The 16,832-nt window shown below is 36.2% G+C and overlaps 1 protein-coding gene across 1 annotated transcript in view; it reads left to right on the forward strand.

Annotated features, from left to right (window-relative positions):
- The window catches only part of POLR2B (RNA polymerase II subunit B), a 1,548,892-nt gene that overhangs the window by 539,043 nt on the left and 993,017 nt on the right, over nt 1–16,832 (forward strand). The window contains exon 8 of the mRNA XM_044059158.1: nt 13,710–13,896. Coding sequence (XP_043915093.1) covers nt 13,710–13,896 — 187 coding nt within the window. The remainder of the gene's footprint in view (nt 1–13,709; nt 13,897–16,832) is intronic.

A 16,832-nucleotide genomic window follows, 5' to 3' on the forward strand; every position in this document is an offset into this window, starting at 1 on the left:
GTCCCTTCAGGATTTGGTACACAACTCGCAGCAGGTGAGTAATCATTTCTTAAAATGTGGCTATGATGCACTGGAGGCTTCATTTAGATCGGCTATGACTGGAGCAGTGATTCAAAGGCATGCCTGGCTAAAAAAACAATCCTTGCCAAACCATGTTAAGTCTAAACTCCTAGATGCCCCTATGGAGAAACAAAGTTTATTTGGCTCCCCTGCACAGGAGGTTCTAAAGAAAGTGGAAGAAAAAGCAAAATCTGTGCAAACAGTCAAGGATTTTCTGTAGGTCCAACCTCCGAGGTTCAGCAGAAATGGGCCTTCAAAGAATTGGTCCTTTCCAGACACCTCCAGAGCACAGAGAGGCAGAAATAGACGCCCAAGAGGCAGATGCCAAACAAGGGGTGCCTACAGGGGCCGTCAGTGGCAAACTGGCAACCAGAGGAGTGCCGCCACAGCTACGACTGCAACCACTTCCACAGGACAGACACAATGACTTGGCTCTGATTCAGCCTACCAGGGAACAACTGGAAGCACCCTTGGGCGGAAAATTACCTTTATTTTCAAAAAACTGGCATTGCATTACAGGAGACAAATGGACTTTGCAAACAATAGACAAAGGCTACAGGTTTCACTTCCACACTTTACCAAAAAAGAGAGGAATGCCAAACCTTCCATCAAGCCAGGAGTCAGAGGCTCTAAAATAAATCATCAACTTACTAAGGATGAGAGCAATAGAAAAGGTACCATCTATGGAACAAGGCCAAGGATTTTACTCCAGACTATTCCTTGTACCAAGAAAAGAAACTCAATGGAGGCCTATTCTCGACTTGTCCGCACTGAACACATATCTCATAGTACCAAAATTCAAGATGCTGACCCTCCAGCAACTTCTTCCCATGTTGGGCAAGGAGTCTTGGCTGGTGACTCTAGATCTCAAGGAGGCATACCTGCACGTCCCTATTCGACAAAGTTGCAGAAGACACCTCAGATTTCTTGCAGGATCAGAGCATTATCAATTCTCAGCATTGCCCTTTGGCTTGTCTACTGCGCCCAGAGTATTCACGAAATGCCTGGCATCAGTAATTGCACATTGCAGGCTTCAGGGAATCCAAATCTATCCATACCTGGACGACTGCCTAATACAAGCGGACAACAAGACAAAAATAATAAAGGATTTGGCCTATGTCATACAACTGCTACAAGCCTTGGGATACACAGTCAACATACAGAAGTCAAGACTAGTGCCATCCCAAAGGATAACATTTTTGGGTGCAGAACTGGACACTAACTCAGATGGCTTTTCTCAAAGAAGAAAAACAAAAGCAACTTCCACTTTACTTCATGGCATTGACAAGACAAACTCAGCTTACTGCAAGGAAAGTCCTGCAGGCCCTGGGTTACATGGCATCCTGCATAATCTTGATCCTACATGCCAGGCTGCATATGAGAAAATTACAATGGTACCTAAGGAATATATGGTCTCAGCACAGACAGCCTAGAAACCATGATACCAATCATTCCATGCCTGAAACAAGAATTCCTGTGGTGGGCTCAGGCCTGCCAGACCAACAGAGGGTTGCCTTTCCACAAACCACAACCAAGACAGACCATCACCATGGACGCCTCAGACCTAGGCTGGGGGGCACACATGGAAGGCAAGTGTATCCAAGGCCTATGGTCCCAGGACCAGCTGAATCTACACATAAATCTAAAGGAGATGCTGGTAGTGAAGCATGCAATCGAGGCATTCAAACCATTCCTCCAGCAAGGACACCTGCTGATAAGGACGGACAATACCACAGTCATGTGGTACATCAACAAACAGGGAGGTACGCATTCCTACCCTCTATGCCGGATGGCAATGGATCTGTGGAATCTAGGCCTGAATCTCAACATTCAACTGCAGGCCAGATTCGTACCAGGAAAAGAAAATTCACTAGCAGACAGATTAAGCAGAACTACCACGGATGCTCACAAATGGATGCTGCATCCAGACATCTTCAAAACCATAACAAAGACATGGGGAATGCCAGAGATGGACCTGTTTGCCTCCCCACTCAACCACCAACTGAAGAAATTCTGCTCAAGAGAATACCACCCACAAGCCTGGAGGGTGGATTCCCTCTCTTTCAGCTGGAAGGCCATGACAGTTTATGCCTTTCCACCTCTCCCATTGATGTACAAAGTTCTACTGAAGATCAGGGAGGAACAGCCAAAGGTAATTCTGATAGCTCTAGACTGGCCAAGGCAATATTGGTACCCACTACTGAGAAGCATGTCTCTGGCGAACTCATGGCCTTTACTTCTAACACAGAACAACTACAAGACCCTGTATCCAAACTTGAAAACACTGCAGCTAACTGCCTGGAAAATTGCATAAAGGAAAACCAACCTGTTTTATCTCAGAGGGTCAAGGACATTATCCTGGAGGCTCGCAGACCCTCCACAAGGAAAACATACTCAACCAAATGGAAGAGATTCCTTAGTTGGAATGCATCAAAGGGAACAGATGTCACACTGGCAAACCTAGCACACATCCTAGAATACTTAGCAGAACTGTTCCACAATGGCCTGTCCTATTCTTCCATAAAGATTCATGCTTCAGCAATTTCAGCAGAGTACAACATGGATCCTCCTATCTTCTCTCAACCTCTCCTCAGACAATTTCTAAGAGGGATCAAAAATGTAAAACCTCCAAGGAAAAACCACCTCTACCTGCATGGGATCTCGATTTTGTGCTGGAAAAATTAACACTTCCCCCTTTTGAACCAGCAGCATCAGCAGACTTACAGTTCTTATCTTGGAAAACTGCCTTTCTTCTAGCAATCACTTCAGCAAGAAGGGTATCAGAGTTACAGGCCTTAATGGCAGTGCAGCCTTTCCTTATCTTTCACCAGGATAGAGTGTCTCTGAGAACCAATCCTACTTTCATGCCAAAGGTGGTATCCAGAGTATCCTTGAACCAAGCTATTCATTTACCTACGTTCTTCCCTAACCCACAGAACAGGGAGGAAAAACTACTACACACCTTGGATGTGCACAGACAACTGCGCTACTATCTGGACAGAACTAAGACCAACAGAAAAACTGACCAGCTTCTGGTAGCATATGCAACAGGAGTGCAAGGAAAAGCAATTTCCAAACAGACAATTTCAAAATGGATAGGAAATTGCATTCGATTCTGTTACTCTTTTCATGGAAAGACAACTCCTGAAAATATCAGGCCTCACTCCACAAGAGCTACAGCCACCACTACAGCTTTCCTACGAGGAGTGGCTACCAAAGACATTTTAGAAGCTGCTACTTGGAGCTTCGTGCATACATTTGCCAAGCATTACAATCTTCCTTTATACCCCAGATCCCGAGCAGGTTTTGCAACTGCAGTTTTACAAGGGATCTTAACTACACCATCATTTTCTTAGTGCCTCCTCCCCCAGTTTGGCTATGGTATTCTACCCATATGTTATGACTGCAGATGCATCCTTGAAGGACATAGTACAGTTTTGTTCCTACCATAAATGTAGATGTCCGATAGGTATGCATCTGCAGTCAGGATTACCCACCCTCCTTCCCCTCTGTGGTATTCCTAGGGTACTTACCCCTCTATTAGCTAGCTGGGGGAATCTATTATGGTGTATTTGTTTGTATGTATATATGTATATATTCCTTTTGATTTCTACTGTTTGGAATTTTCTACTTTATTCAAATTTAGCCTTCCTAGAGGGCACCTGGCATCTGGGGCAAGAAACACTGAGGAAAATGGCGTCGGCTGATGCCTTTATACCCTAGAAGCTATGACGTCGGGTGAAGTGCGACATCAGCCGAGGCCAGACCCAGACTTTGGAATCCGGCCGACCGAAGGGCTGCCTGAGGCAGGACAACCCATATGTTATGACTGCAGATGCATACCTATCGGACGTCTACATTTATGGTAGGTACAAAACTGTACTTTTTCCTGATCTGCCTTGGTCCCAAAAGATTTGTAGCATGCTATCACAGTTGTGTAGTCTGATTTCTGTCTACACATTTGTTAGTATGTCATCCAGTGTCGTGATAGGCAGCCCAGCTGGTCCCTGTGCCTTGTCCTTTCTTGTGGCAGTCAATCTCCCTTCCTAGCATCCATCTCCTACTGTCCCTGCTTTATCCTGTCTTTCTCCAGGCTGTCATTATCTCATTTTTCTTTGAACACTGAGGTAAAGTATTCAGTATCTACTGCTTTTTTCCTCTTCCATGGTTTCCCTGTCTTGTTCTGACCTTTTTGCTGTATTTACAGAAATCCTTTTTCCGTGTCCTACTGCAGACTTTACTTGCTAGCACCACCACTTTTGCCCTACTTGGCCCCTTATACTGGGCTTCTGTCATGTCTGCGGACCTTTTTTGTAGCATTTTTTCCCTAATTAATCTGCTTTTGTATAGTCATATTAGTCTTTCTTTTAACTTTTCTGAAATCTCTGTAGAGCCAAGAGTAAACAGCATCTTGTCTTTTCCTATGTGATGCTGTCCCCTGTCATAGTGCAAGCAACTCCATGACCTAAATGCATCTGCAGCTGTCTTCTGGTACAGTATCTCAGGGCCAAGATCTTAGTCGCTCAAAATTTGTCGTAGTGGATTGGCATCACGCATTTTGCCGATTGCAGATTTTGGCCCCTAACAGAACAGCTTTGTCCCCTTGAGAGTTAAAACAACTTCCAGTGTCAAAAGCTATTTCTAAACAGTAGCACATTAAAACTTTTTTGCTACAAGGTCACTACAGAACTTTTCAGTAGTTTTAGATACCCTATTCCAAAAGAAGAGTACAGCAACCCCCCTCCCCCATTTATTAAGGGCTTAAGTGTCTAGGATATGTTTGAGATGGCTGTCATCCTTTGTCCATATCTTATCAAGCTAAGCTATAGGTGGGATAGAATTTCTAGGGCTAGGATTCATTGTACTGTATCAAAGTGCATGTTGCAATCTTCCACCTAATAGTAAGTCAACCTGTCTTGCCTTTAGGACCAGCTTTGGAAGTCTTTTTGTGGGTTTTTACTGTTGCATTAACCCACATGAAGAGCACAATACAGTTGTGCAGGCAGTATTACGTAATGGTAGATGTTGGAGTGTGATCAGTGTTGCACTCTTGCTCCCATGGTCTATTCTGTATAGAACTTGGAGCCTGGAGTGTATACCCTTTCCCTTATTTACTTTGGTTCTGCATAGTCCCTTCATCCTTTTCCACCTTGTTCAAGTCTTTTGGGTCGTTTTCTGTATGACTCAGGCCTTGCCCCTGAAAATCTTTCCTGCAATTTAGGCTCGACATCGACCCATTGTGTCAAGAAAAAGCTTAAGATGACGTAAGTGGACACCACCTGTGTACCAGATGTTTGAAGACCTCTGCAGTAAGGCAGTGTTGTCTTGGTGTGAGTGGAGTGATTCACCTCTCTGAAAGTTAACTGTCAGACTGCCTTCAGCAGCAATCTCTTGCATTACAACTGCACCAGTGACTAAATTCAAGCATCTATCATAAGCTGCCTACACAACTGTCCCTTGTCTGTAGCAGCTCCCTTGCATGTTTCTTGAGCTAGAATTCCTTTACTCAGAGGCGATCATTTTAGGATGATTTACTGGAGTTCAGTGACTAAGTTAAATGCCACTTTTTTTTCTGAATTGATTTTTCTAACTTTACTTAGTTTTTGAAGTGGTCTTAAGCTTCTTAACTTAGCATGTTTGTTTTATTCTGGTTGAATTTCTTTAAAAGAAATCTATGAAGCGTCATCTGGAGCTTCTCATCTCCTCGTCTCTCAATGCCCTGTACCTTGGTATTTTATTTTGCTCCCTTTTGTCACTGACATTTCATAGATGGCAGCAGTGCCCACCTATCACTCCTGCAAAACTGCTTGCAGCACCACCTCTGTTCCCAAACTCTTGCATTTAATACACAAACATGCTTTGAATCATCTTATGATTCTTGTGCTTGCTGTTAAGTTTGTTCATATGGACAGTGGTTTAATACCAACACTTTTGCCATCTGTGGCATGTGTTGACACCACCGTCCTCTTCCATTGTAGAGGTCTGTTCTTAATGCAGACATTCAAAGCTGCAAGAGTGCCCTAATCATTATCTACTCTGGCTTTGTCTTCCAGTGTTGGAGGTTAATAGTTAAGAGTTTGCAGTGAAACAGGTCAGGATGCTTAGCCCCTTACATTAGAAGTACTGAACATAGAATAGCCTTAAGCAGGGGATTTTGTAATGGGGAGTGCATTTTGGGCCAATAGGATGTCTTCCGGATGGGACAGTTTTGAAAAACGGAGTATTTAGAGCCCCACCACCCCCTCCATTTATTCTTGCTTCTTGTTGGGGGCTTTGTGTTGTAGTTTAGAATATACTGTCTGAACATAAATAGAAAAAGTGATTAGAAAATTAGTGAAAGTATAAAATGCCTGACTTGGCAGAGAATCTTTTCATACTTTTTTTTTTTTAAACAAGTTTATTGTTTTTAACATACAAGAAAATATCATAACAATTTTATACAAGTAATTAAAATAGATATGATTATAACATTCAACAAAACAACCAAAGTATTTACAACGACATCTACTACAATCAGATCAATTAATTAAACTAAAATACCATGTTATTTGAAGTTAAGATTTGTTTAACAAGTTTTGTAAATTATCCCATACAATATAATAAGACGTTTTTCTAGTAGTTCTTAACTTCATTGTATTCAGTTCCATATGGCACACTATATTCATAACATTTTTAAATTCATTTAATGAAGGAGGTGTATCTGAAATCCAATTTCTGGTTATTTTTCTAGCCACTGCTAGGATAGACCATAACAAGGGAAGCTTAACCTTTTTAACACTTTGAGGTACAGGTGTGTTGAATAATATAAGAGATTTAGAAATAATAAAATTATCTGTAAAAAGAGCCTGCAAAAATTCATTAATTGACTTCCAATATTCTTTCAATTTTATACAGTCATAAAACATATGAGCCCAGTCTGCATTGATTTCTACATTACATCTTTTACATAGATTATCTTTATTATTTATTTTATTCATCATCAAAGGTGTATAAAAGGATCTATGCCAAAATTTCCATGTAAAAAGTCTCCAGACAATGGAGGACGTAGTTTTATAAGCAGATTCCAATATATATTGTTTATCTTGTTGATTTGGTGGATCACCATTAATGGAAATGAAATAATTCCAGTAGGTATCTACACTGTAAAAAGTTTCTTGTCTGATAATTTTATGTATGTATGAAAGCTTACCTTTATCAGAAACTTTATGTTGTAAATTTAATATCAAGTAATCAATCAATGTTGGAACAGATTCTTTAACTGTTATAGACATTAGATCTATTTTATCAATGAGATGTTGTCTAAAGGTCTGAACCTCTAACCAGCAAGTTTCTCTTGGATCAAATTCTTGTTTTACGAAATCTAGATTTTTAACTTTATTATCAGATATCAACTGATGCCAGTACTTTAGATCATTATCTGTAGTTAAATGAGTTCCTTCAGAAGTGGATGACGAAAGCATACCCTGAGTATACATTATAGGGAATATAATAAAATTCCATTCTTTATATTTAGGATGCATGAATATAAAGTTACGATAACTAATAATAATATTTAATGGGTAACTAATTATATGTTTAGGTGTAATAGGTGAAGTACAAAATTCTTTTAGTAACCATAACATGGAGTTATTTACAATCATATTTTTATGTGTTAAGGAGATTTTCATGAAGTGAATACTAATTATCTCCCAGTAATCTTTCCATTTTGCAACATATGACTGCTGATCTATTAATAAAGTAATAACTTTTATAATAGAAGAGATAGTATATAAATTGAAGTCTGGAAAAGAAATACCCCCTTGAGACCAACTATTAGTATGTTTCTTTAAAGCAATCCTAGGTCTATTAGGTGCCCATAGGAAATTTAACATTAGTGTATTCAATTTCTTGATAATTATTCTTGTAGGTGGAAGTATTATTGATTATATTAAGTGTAATATCTTGGGGAATATTATCATTTTAATAATTTTAAGTCTCTCTTCCATAGTAAAAAAAAACATATTCCAGGTATTAAAGAGATTTTGCATATTAAGAAGACAGGTATTATAATTATTATGTATAATAGATTTGATATCTTTAGATAATATTATACCTAAATAAGTTATCTGACCTGAATTGGGTACATATTTAGTAAAATCATTGAGAACATTTTTTCGTGTATATATAGGTAGTATTTTAGTTTTTTCTTCATTGAATATTAAACCAGAAATACTTTTAAAATTTATCATTTTATCAAACAGACTGCATAGAAGAATTAGATCCTGTTGATGTGATTAGAACATCATCTGCAAAGAGTTGAATTTTAGGTGTATTTTCATCTATTTCAAATCCCTCTGTCAGTACTGTTTCTGATCAAATTAGCCCAAGGCTCCATTATTAATGTGAATAATAGTGGAGAAAGTGGACACCCTTGTTTTGTAGCTTTAAAAATTGGTATTTTTTGTGAGACATATGTTCCTATCTTAATATAAGCCAATGTTCCTTTGTATAAATGCTCAATTAGATTTACAAATGCTTCTGAGAAGTTTGTGCACTTCAATAAGGTAAACAGGTAGTCCCAACTTATTGAATCAAATGCTGAGCTTATATCAAGACTAATAAGAGTTAAATCTTTCTTTTTCCTATTTGCAAAATCAATTAATGTTAGAGTTCTCCTTATATTATCAAAAGTATTTCTATTTACAATGAAGCCTGTCTGATCTAGATCTATAATGCCAGGGATGATTGTCTTCAATCTATCAGCAAAAATACTCATAAACATTTTATAGTCAACATTAAGTAATGAGATGGGTCGATATGAAGTACATCTAGTTGGGTCTTTATTCGGTTTCAAGATTGGCGAAATAAATGTATATTGCCAAGATGGGGGGGGTTATTAATTCATTTTGGGCCAAAATAAAAACCTTATGTATTAATGAGTATGTACTTTTAGAAAGGATTTTATATATCTCTGGTATAATACCATCATTACCTGGTGCTTTGTTTGATTTAAGCTCGTTTATTTGTGTAACAACCTCTGTATATGAAATACTTTTATCCAATAGTTTAATCTGTTGTTAAGTTTTTTATTTATATTTGTGGTTATAAATTCCCTTATTTTATTTTTAGGGTCCATGTTAATGTTATTATGATTAATTTTGTGAAAGTGATTTCTAAATTCATCTAGTATTTCTGGTAGACTAGAAACATTCTTCTTTTTCCTTAAAGAAAAGATTTCTTTGATATGATTTTGCTTATTCAACCTTTTTGTTTTGTTTTTAAGTCTATGTAAGTATTTGGGGCTTATTGAGTAAGACAAAAACTTGTATTTCTATAAAGTTATTTTAACTTTGAGTTAAAATTTCTTTGTATTTCTCATTTAGTTTAGTTTATTTCTTCAATGACTTTCTTATCCATAATATTTTCTTTATTATTATGTTTATAAGAATCTAGTTTACTTTGAATATCTAACAATTCCTTATCCCAATATTTCCTTTTATTATTATACCATCTGATACTTTGTACATATAAATATGATTTTAAAGCATCCCAAACATAAACGGAGACTTCAGAAGTATTATTTATATCTAGAAAATGTTGTACTTCTGAAAGTATATATTCTTTATAGTCTTTTAATTGAGTTAAGTATGCTGGTATCCTTTTGATCTGAACATTGTGAGTATTTTTTATCATGAACTCAAAAACAATTGAATTATGATCAGCTATAGGACAAGAAATGATTTTGAGTTAATTCTGTTACCATCTGGTTAGAAATAGACTATCTATTTCTGAATAATTTTTATATCTGTTAGAGAAAAATGTATATGGTAATGATTTTGAATCTATCTGATTATTAATATTTAAATAAGAATTAGCAAAATCCTTTAAATGTTTTGCATTAGATGTAATTTTCCTTTTTCCTATAGTGGTAGTGTCATTTTCATGTAATATACAATTAGTCACCAGCTAAAATAATATCTCCTATAGAGAATGATATGATCTTATCAAGATGTTGTTTCACTGTATTAATACCAATTCCAGGTATCCAATATATATTGATTAATGTATAAGTCTTCCCATTAATTTGTATTGTAACCATACAAAACATTCCTTTATCATCTTGATAAGTCTTAATAGTTTTAGGAATGGGCATACTTTTATTCCATAAAATAGCCTCTCCTCTTTTTTTCTGAGTGTGCTCTGAACTAACCAATACTGTATATTTGTTTGTGACTAGTTTATCAATATCTTTTTTCAAAAGATGTGTTTCTTGTAGGAAGACTAAGTTGGCCTTATGTAAATTAATGTATCTTATTAGGCTTGCCCTTTTACATGGATTATTCAGTCCATTAATGTTTAAAGAAATTCCTTTTAGAGAAGTCATTTGGCAATTTTAAAACAGAAAACTTATGATTAAAATAACAATTAACAAAATAAGTAATGTTATACCTCCTCCTTTAGGTGTACCTTTAAATATAACTATTTATTGAGTCTCTTATGGGATTTTGTATAAGATTTAATTTTGTTTGTAGTGACAATGAACTTACAAAGTGTATTGTGGATGTCAGAACTATATTCATACAACGGTGAACAAGAGAAAATAATGTAAGGATTAAACCTTGCACCCAGCCTGGAGTTAAAAACTCCAACTTAGAGTAGTACATACTGCTCAAGTTAACCCCCTACCCTAAGCAGCAGTACCTCAGCTGCCACCTTATCAATTTAATACTTGTTATATTTAACTTAAATTAACCAACTTTCAGTTGGATTATCTGGTAAGACAAGACTACGCATTTGATAAAACAACATCATATATACTAAGAGAAACTTTTTTTTTAAAAAAACTATTCATACTACTATATACATCTATTTAATATAATACATTTATATTCAAATAGCATTCAAATAAACTTGATATTAGTAACCAAGAAGAGAGAGAGAAATAAAAGACGGAAGAGAGAGTGAAAGAGAGAGAGAAAAAAAGAGGGGCATATGTACACATTAATTTATTCAAAATTTGTAAAAATAAGTTCTAATATTCAATTAAATCAACAACTTTGGCTAATATGGTTCATACATTATATATATTAAGATGTATCTATATTCTGTCATGTAAATGCAGTTTTCTCATACTTATTATTGTCAGTAGAATAAAATGTTATATTTATAGGTATTGCTATAAATCATACTGCATAGTTAAGCAAGATCTCAAAAACACTTTATTGTGAAGAAAGCCATCTGTATTTTGAGATGACAACTTCTTCCAGAATAGAGTCATAAAGTTATTTGTGCTTGTCAATCATATAAATCAAATGAATCATAGCAGTGTATATGTTTAAATCATAAGTTTTTTACATATATTAATAAGCTGCAGTCAAACTTTCAAAAACACTTGTATAAATGTTTCACTTTCTATGCCTTCTAAAAAATCACATTTGCTTACTATGAGAAACTGCATCATTTAAAATCATTAACTTACATATTTTATAAATTATAACATAAATAACTAAGTAATTATATAAAATAACTCGCATTTAAATGATAGAGTTCATTTTCCATCGCAGAGTCGCATTTGCAGCAGTTCTACTTCCTGGTTGTGTGTTCTTCATGAATCTGCGATGTGTCAGTGTGAATTCAGGGGGTCAAAGTTCAAATTGACTGCTTTCAGCTTCTCTGCGTGAGTTCTGAGTGTTGAAGCTTTTAAAACAACTCGAGGACATGGTTCACGTGGTAACCCACATCCCAAATTTGTCTTATACGATTTTGGCGGGAATTTTGTTAAAAACAAGTGACTAACATTCATTTAGCAGTATAAGTGAAGCTAAACATAGCAAAACCTTCGAAGTATTTTACAAGTTATTACAGCCTCTATGAAAGTGAAACTAAGCTCAAAGTTATTAATATGTGATAAAACAGATTATTTTTACCCCAAATCAATTTTTATACAAATCTTATTATTTACTGTACCTGTATGATCAAAAGAATGTCAGTATATTAATATGAAAGAGAATAAAGAGAAAGAACAGAGAAAAGAAAGAGAAAGCAGGAAATAAGAAAGAGCAAAGCAAAGATAAAAAAAATATAAAAGGAAGCTATAAAATATTTACAGTGGAATATTACTTGCTGTTTATATTAAAGATGGAAATGAAATATACTATTTACTATTATTTAGTTCTAATTATTATTAATTAAAGCATGACATATTTGTGAATGAGCATAAGCAATATAATCAAGGAAGTATAATCAGCATTAGCATTTAAACATAACATATTGAATGATAACTTATTAGTTCCTCAGATATTTTGACTGATTATGAGACAGAACAGCTCTTTGTACCCAGAAAATAACTTTGATTAAATCTTTTTCAGAATATTTGTGGCTTTCTGAAAATGTAGAAACTATATTTAAAAAAATTAAAGTGAGAGAAAAAAAAACATGTCATTTGTTTTTTAGTCTCTTCTTCTCTGAAGCCTTCCACGAAGTTTCAGTTGCCAACCTCTTTAATGAAGGACTAGCCCATTCCATTTCCTCTATTTTATCCAGAATCTTATTTTTTTGATAAACAACAATGCAGAGTTTAAGTCATCAAAAATTTTAGGACCATCAGGAAGGAAGATTTTTAGCTTGGCAGGAAACAGAAGGTAGGTTTTAAACTGTGCTTTTTTGAGCTCCTTTATTACTGGCAGAAAGACTTTTCTTTTAGTTATTACCAAGGAAGAATAGTCATTATCAAAACGCACAGTTGTCTCATTAATTTTAACAGGAGCTTTAGCCCAAGCAGATTTAAGAACCATCTCTTTATCAAAAGATCATAGAAATCTAACTAACTGATCTAGGATACTTTTTGTTAGAGTTAGTATTAGGTATAGATCTATGAGCTCTTTCGATACCAAAAGAGAATGCTTCTGGTAAGTCTAAAGTTTTAGGGAGCCATGTTAAAAAAGAAGTAATATTGTTACCTTCAATATTTTCTGGCAGTCCAAAAATCCTAATGTTATTGCGCCTAGATCTATTTTCCAGGTCATCAAGCTTTGTTTGTAGATGTGTATTTTGTTTCAGCAGAAACTCAATGTTGATTTCCTCCTCTTGGATTCTATTTTCCATGTCATTTACAGCCTCTTCTATGCCTGTCATCTGGATCTTCTGTTGTTGCAAGTCTATATAACAAGTCTATTTGTTTTGTAGTTTTTTCTATGAAGGTATCAATTTTAGTATCCAGTTTATCCATCTTAGCAGTAAGTTGCTGGATTGTAGTTATCAGAGACTGAAGTTCTTTCTTGATGCTGGAGTCTTGAGAATTTGTCGTACTGGAACTCATTTCAAACTGATAAACTGACAGGAAAATTTCCAAAGTGATTTCTGACAGGAATATTGTTAAAATTTCCTTTCTTTTTTAGATATAGTTCAAGAACTATATAAAACAAACATTTAGAAAGAAAATTACTTCATAAATTAATTTTTTAAGTAATTCCTGTCAGTGCAGTGAAATTGGTGGAGCTGAAGAAATCTGCTGCTATCCTGTGTTCATCCTTGGCCACGCCCCCCTTTTCATACCTTTTTGGTTGACTGTGGGTGAATGCGTAATGACTTGTTTTATGAGCTTACAAAATGAATGTGCATGTGGGGTAGGGATGTTTCTCTGGATTAAAACTAAATTGTTTTTCTCTTAGAATGTTTAAAAATCTTCTGAAAGAAATACGAATTTATGCACAGAAGTTCATAGACCGTGGAAAAGATTTCAATTTGGAACTGGCAATCAAAACAAGAATAATTTCTGATGGTTTAAAGTATTCTCTGGCTACTGGAAACTGGGGTGATCAAAAGAAAGCTCACCAGGCCAGAGCTGGAGTGTCTCAGGTGAGTGTTTTTTCTGTGCTACTGTTTCCTTTCACTAATATCCATGATCTGTTACTGTACTTTGACCCTGGCAGCAGCTCTGCATAAGGGGTGAGATGTATAGCCAAAGAACCCCATTAATGAGGTTCATCTGTTCTCCGGCAGATGAATAAATCTTTGTTTATAGTAAATGTGTGTGTTGGCTATAAGGTTTTGCCTCCTCCCACTGCAAATTGCTGGCGTTTTGCCTTCAAACATGTTTCATTATTTTTTTCAGTTGTACAAACTAGGCTGAAGCTACTTTAATAGAATGACGTCCTAAACTTTATGGATTTTCTGGTTATGCTTAAGGGGGCGTTAAAAGGTCATCAGAACTTTATTCGGTTCACACAAGTTCTTCAACTTCACTGCAGACACATTAGTCCAGCTGTTTAGTTTTAAAGAGCCTTTTCCTTAATGTGCTAATGCATTGTGGTAGCAGGGTCTAAGTTTTGTGCTGGCATATTAAGGAATGACTTGTGGGCTTATGGTGGTAATTTGCATTTACTTGTAGTGTTTATGCAGAAAATACAAAATTAATATCTGGGTCCATGTTATATTCTGAGGAAGCCGTTTCATTAAGTGTTGATAGATTAATAGTTAAATAGCTCAACAGGTGAGTGAACTAGACCACATGGATCCTTTCGGTCAAAACCTACTTGTGCCAAGAGTAAAACCATGCGAATATGCACAGACAGTACTTGTATATACTTTACTGTGTTAAAAGTATCAAGTGCGCAATGCAGTCTTATTTCTAACATTTGTGTGCTCATGTACAGGGACCTGGATTACCAGTTCTGTAAGCTATACTAGATGAGGTAACTGCACCAATACCTTTACACTTAGCTTCAACATTGATATGTTTCTGCTTTTCCTGCCTGGTGAGTGACTGCACAGTGGGGTATCCTGTTTGGGTGGGTGAGCTGGTACATTACCCTTCCCAACCATTGACTTGCTCCAAGGCATTTTTTTTTTTTAAAAGTACATTGCAATGAATAGGTAAAGGCTATGTACAACAATAGTACACTAACAAAACAGTTTTAGTGAGTTGGCAATTATGTGCTAAGCAAAGCACATGTAAAATGAGTATATTAAATACAAGTTTAAGCTGCAGTTTGGGATAACTGTAAAAGATTACAAATCAGAGAAAAAAAGGAGGGGACATTTATGTTTAAGAAAGTGAAGTGTTAAGGCCTACTAATGCAAGTAGAAAAGTTGCTACATGAGGAGGAAAAGTAAATATTACATCCTTAGACATCTTTGAAACAAACATTTATGTACTTGAGCACGATGCAATTTTTTTTACAGAAGAAAAAGATGGTCACAAGCAGTGATATGACTAGGTAGACTATTCCAAGAGACAGGCGTGAGCTTGAAATAAGACTCTTCATACACTGCTAGAGAAAAAGGCCTGTTTAACTTGGTGGAATTGCTTCTAAGATCACAGGAGAATCTGCATGCGTCAAGTTAATTAGCAAGCAATAGACAGTTGACTGTAATAGTTGATAGGTTAGAATGTAGGATACGTGGACCTTGCTGTGACTGGAAAACATATTTAGTGATTAGAGGAGATGGGGGGGGGGGTTGTAGAATCTTTTTTTCAATGGTTTGTAATAGATTTATTGTGACTAGGTAATGGGACAGTGGTAGGAAGGACATATTCAAAACTAGTGATGAATGCATTTGATAGCCAAGCCCTGTTAGGTTTCAGTGGGAAGATGAAATATTGTAGGTCTCCTTGAGTTACCTTGGCTATGAAGTTTTGAGTGATTAAAATATTAAGGAATACTTCACCGCAGTATTCTTTTTATAGTTTTAAGTGAAATGAGGATCTAGATGGGTCTGCAGTGTAAAGAGTTGAAGATCTTTGCTTCCAAGTAAAAATGCATTTAACTGATATAAAGTTGGATGAACTGACATGGGATTGAAAATGGTGTGATTTCAATCAACAAGGTCACTGTTCCTAGACATACCAAGATTTGAGACCTTATGCAGTGCTGGGGTGGCATGTATATCTGCTTGATGAACACAACACGTAAGATTTTCAACATACAAAAAAGAGCTCTAGCTAAATACACCAACATAACTTTTTTATTGAAAGATTAGCAATGACCAAATAGACAAATTGAAAAATGAAGAGAAACATAAAGCGCTTTGCCATGTGGGTCTTTGTTTCCTTTCTGCAAACTAACTCAAAACTTGAAGTGTTGTGGTAAGAGGGCACCTACCTATTGTGGAGGGAATGCTTACCTCTACCTCCTAAGCAACATTTTGCTGTATAAGTAGCTTAAACACAATTGTGCCTCAGTTCAGTAATGGAGGCAAAGTGAAACTGGCTTGTCCCTCACCTGAACTTAACACCAGATGAAAGCAGTAGAGTAACCTTACCATAAGTATTCACTTTATACTCTCAAAATACTGAAATATCGAATTTCAGTATCTCGGCACTATAAAGCCGAAAAATAAAAAACCTGAAAATTTAAAACCACAAACATTCAAACCACAAACGTAACAGCACTACACACAAATACACCTACTTGCTTATACTACAAAAAAAACCAAACCCACACACCACAATCTTGCTAAAAGTGGGGGGCAAACCCCCTGCACCCCCACATCCCTACTTATATATACTAACTCCGAGGGCGCACTGAACACAAACACAACTCACCACTCATTGCACACACTAAAATCCCCCACCCGATATCCTAACAAAAGCACCACTTGCCTCGAACCCCAGCGAAATCCACAAACCGCACCACACGTTACATACACAAACACAATGGCAAATGCAGCATTTCTGCATTTGCTATTATGCAATTTTGTGTAACTGCACTTTTGGCTTTATAGTCTTGAAATACTGAAATTTTACACCTCAATATTTCGAGATGATGAATTGTAACCGACCATACACACCA

This window comes from Protopterus annectens, chromosome 17.part0, assembly GCF_019279795.1.
Source record: "Protopterus annectens isolate FY-2018-M chromosome 17.part0, PAN1.0, whole genome shotgun sequence".
NCBI classification, from domain to species: domain Eukaryota; kingdom Metazoa; phylum Chordata; order Ceratodontiformes; family Protopteridae; genus Protopterus; species Protopterus annectens.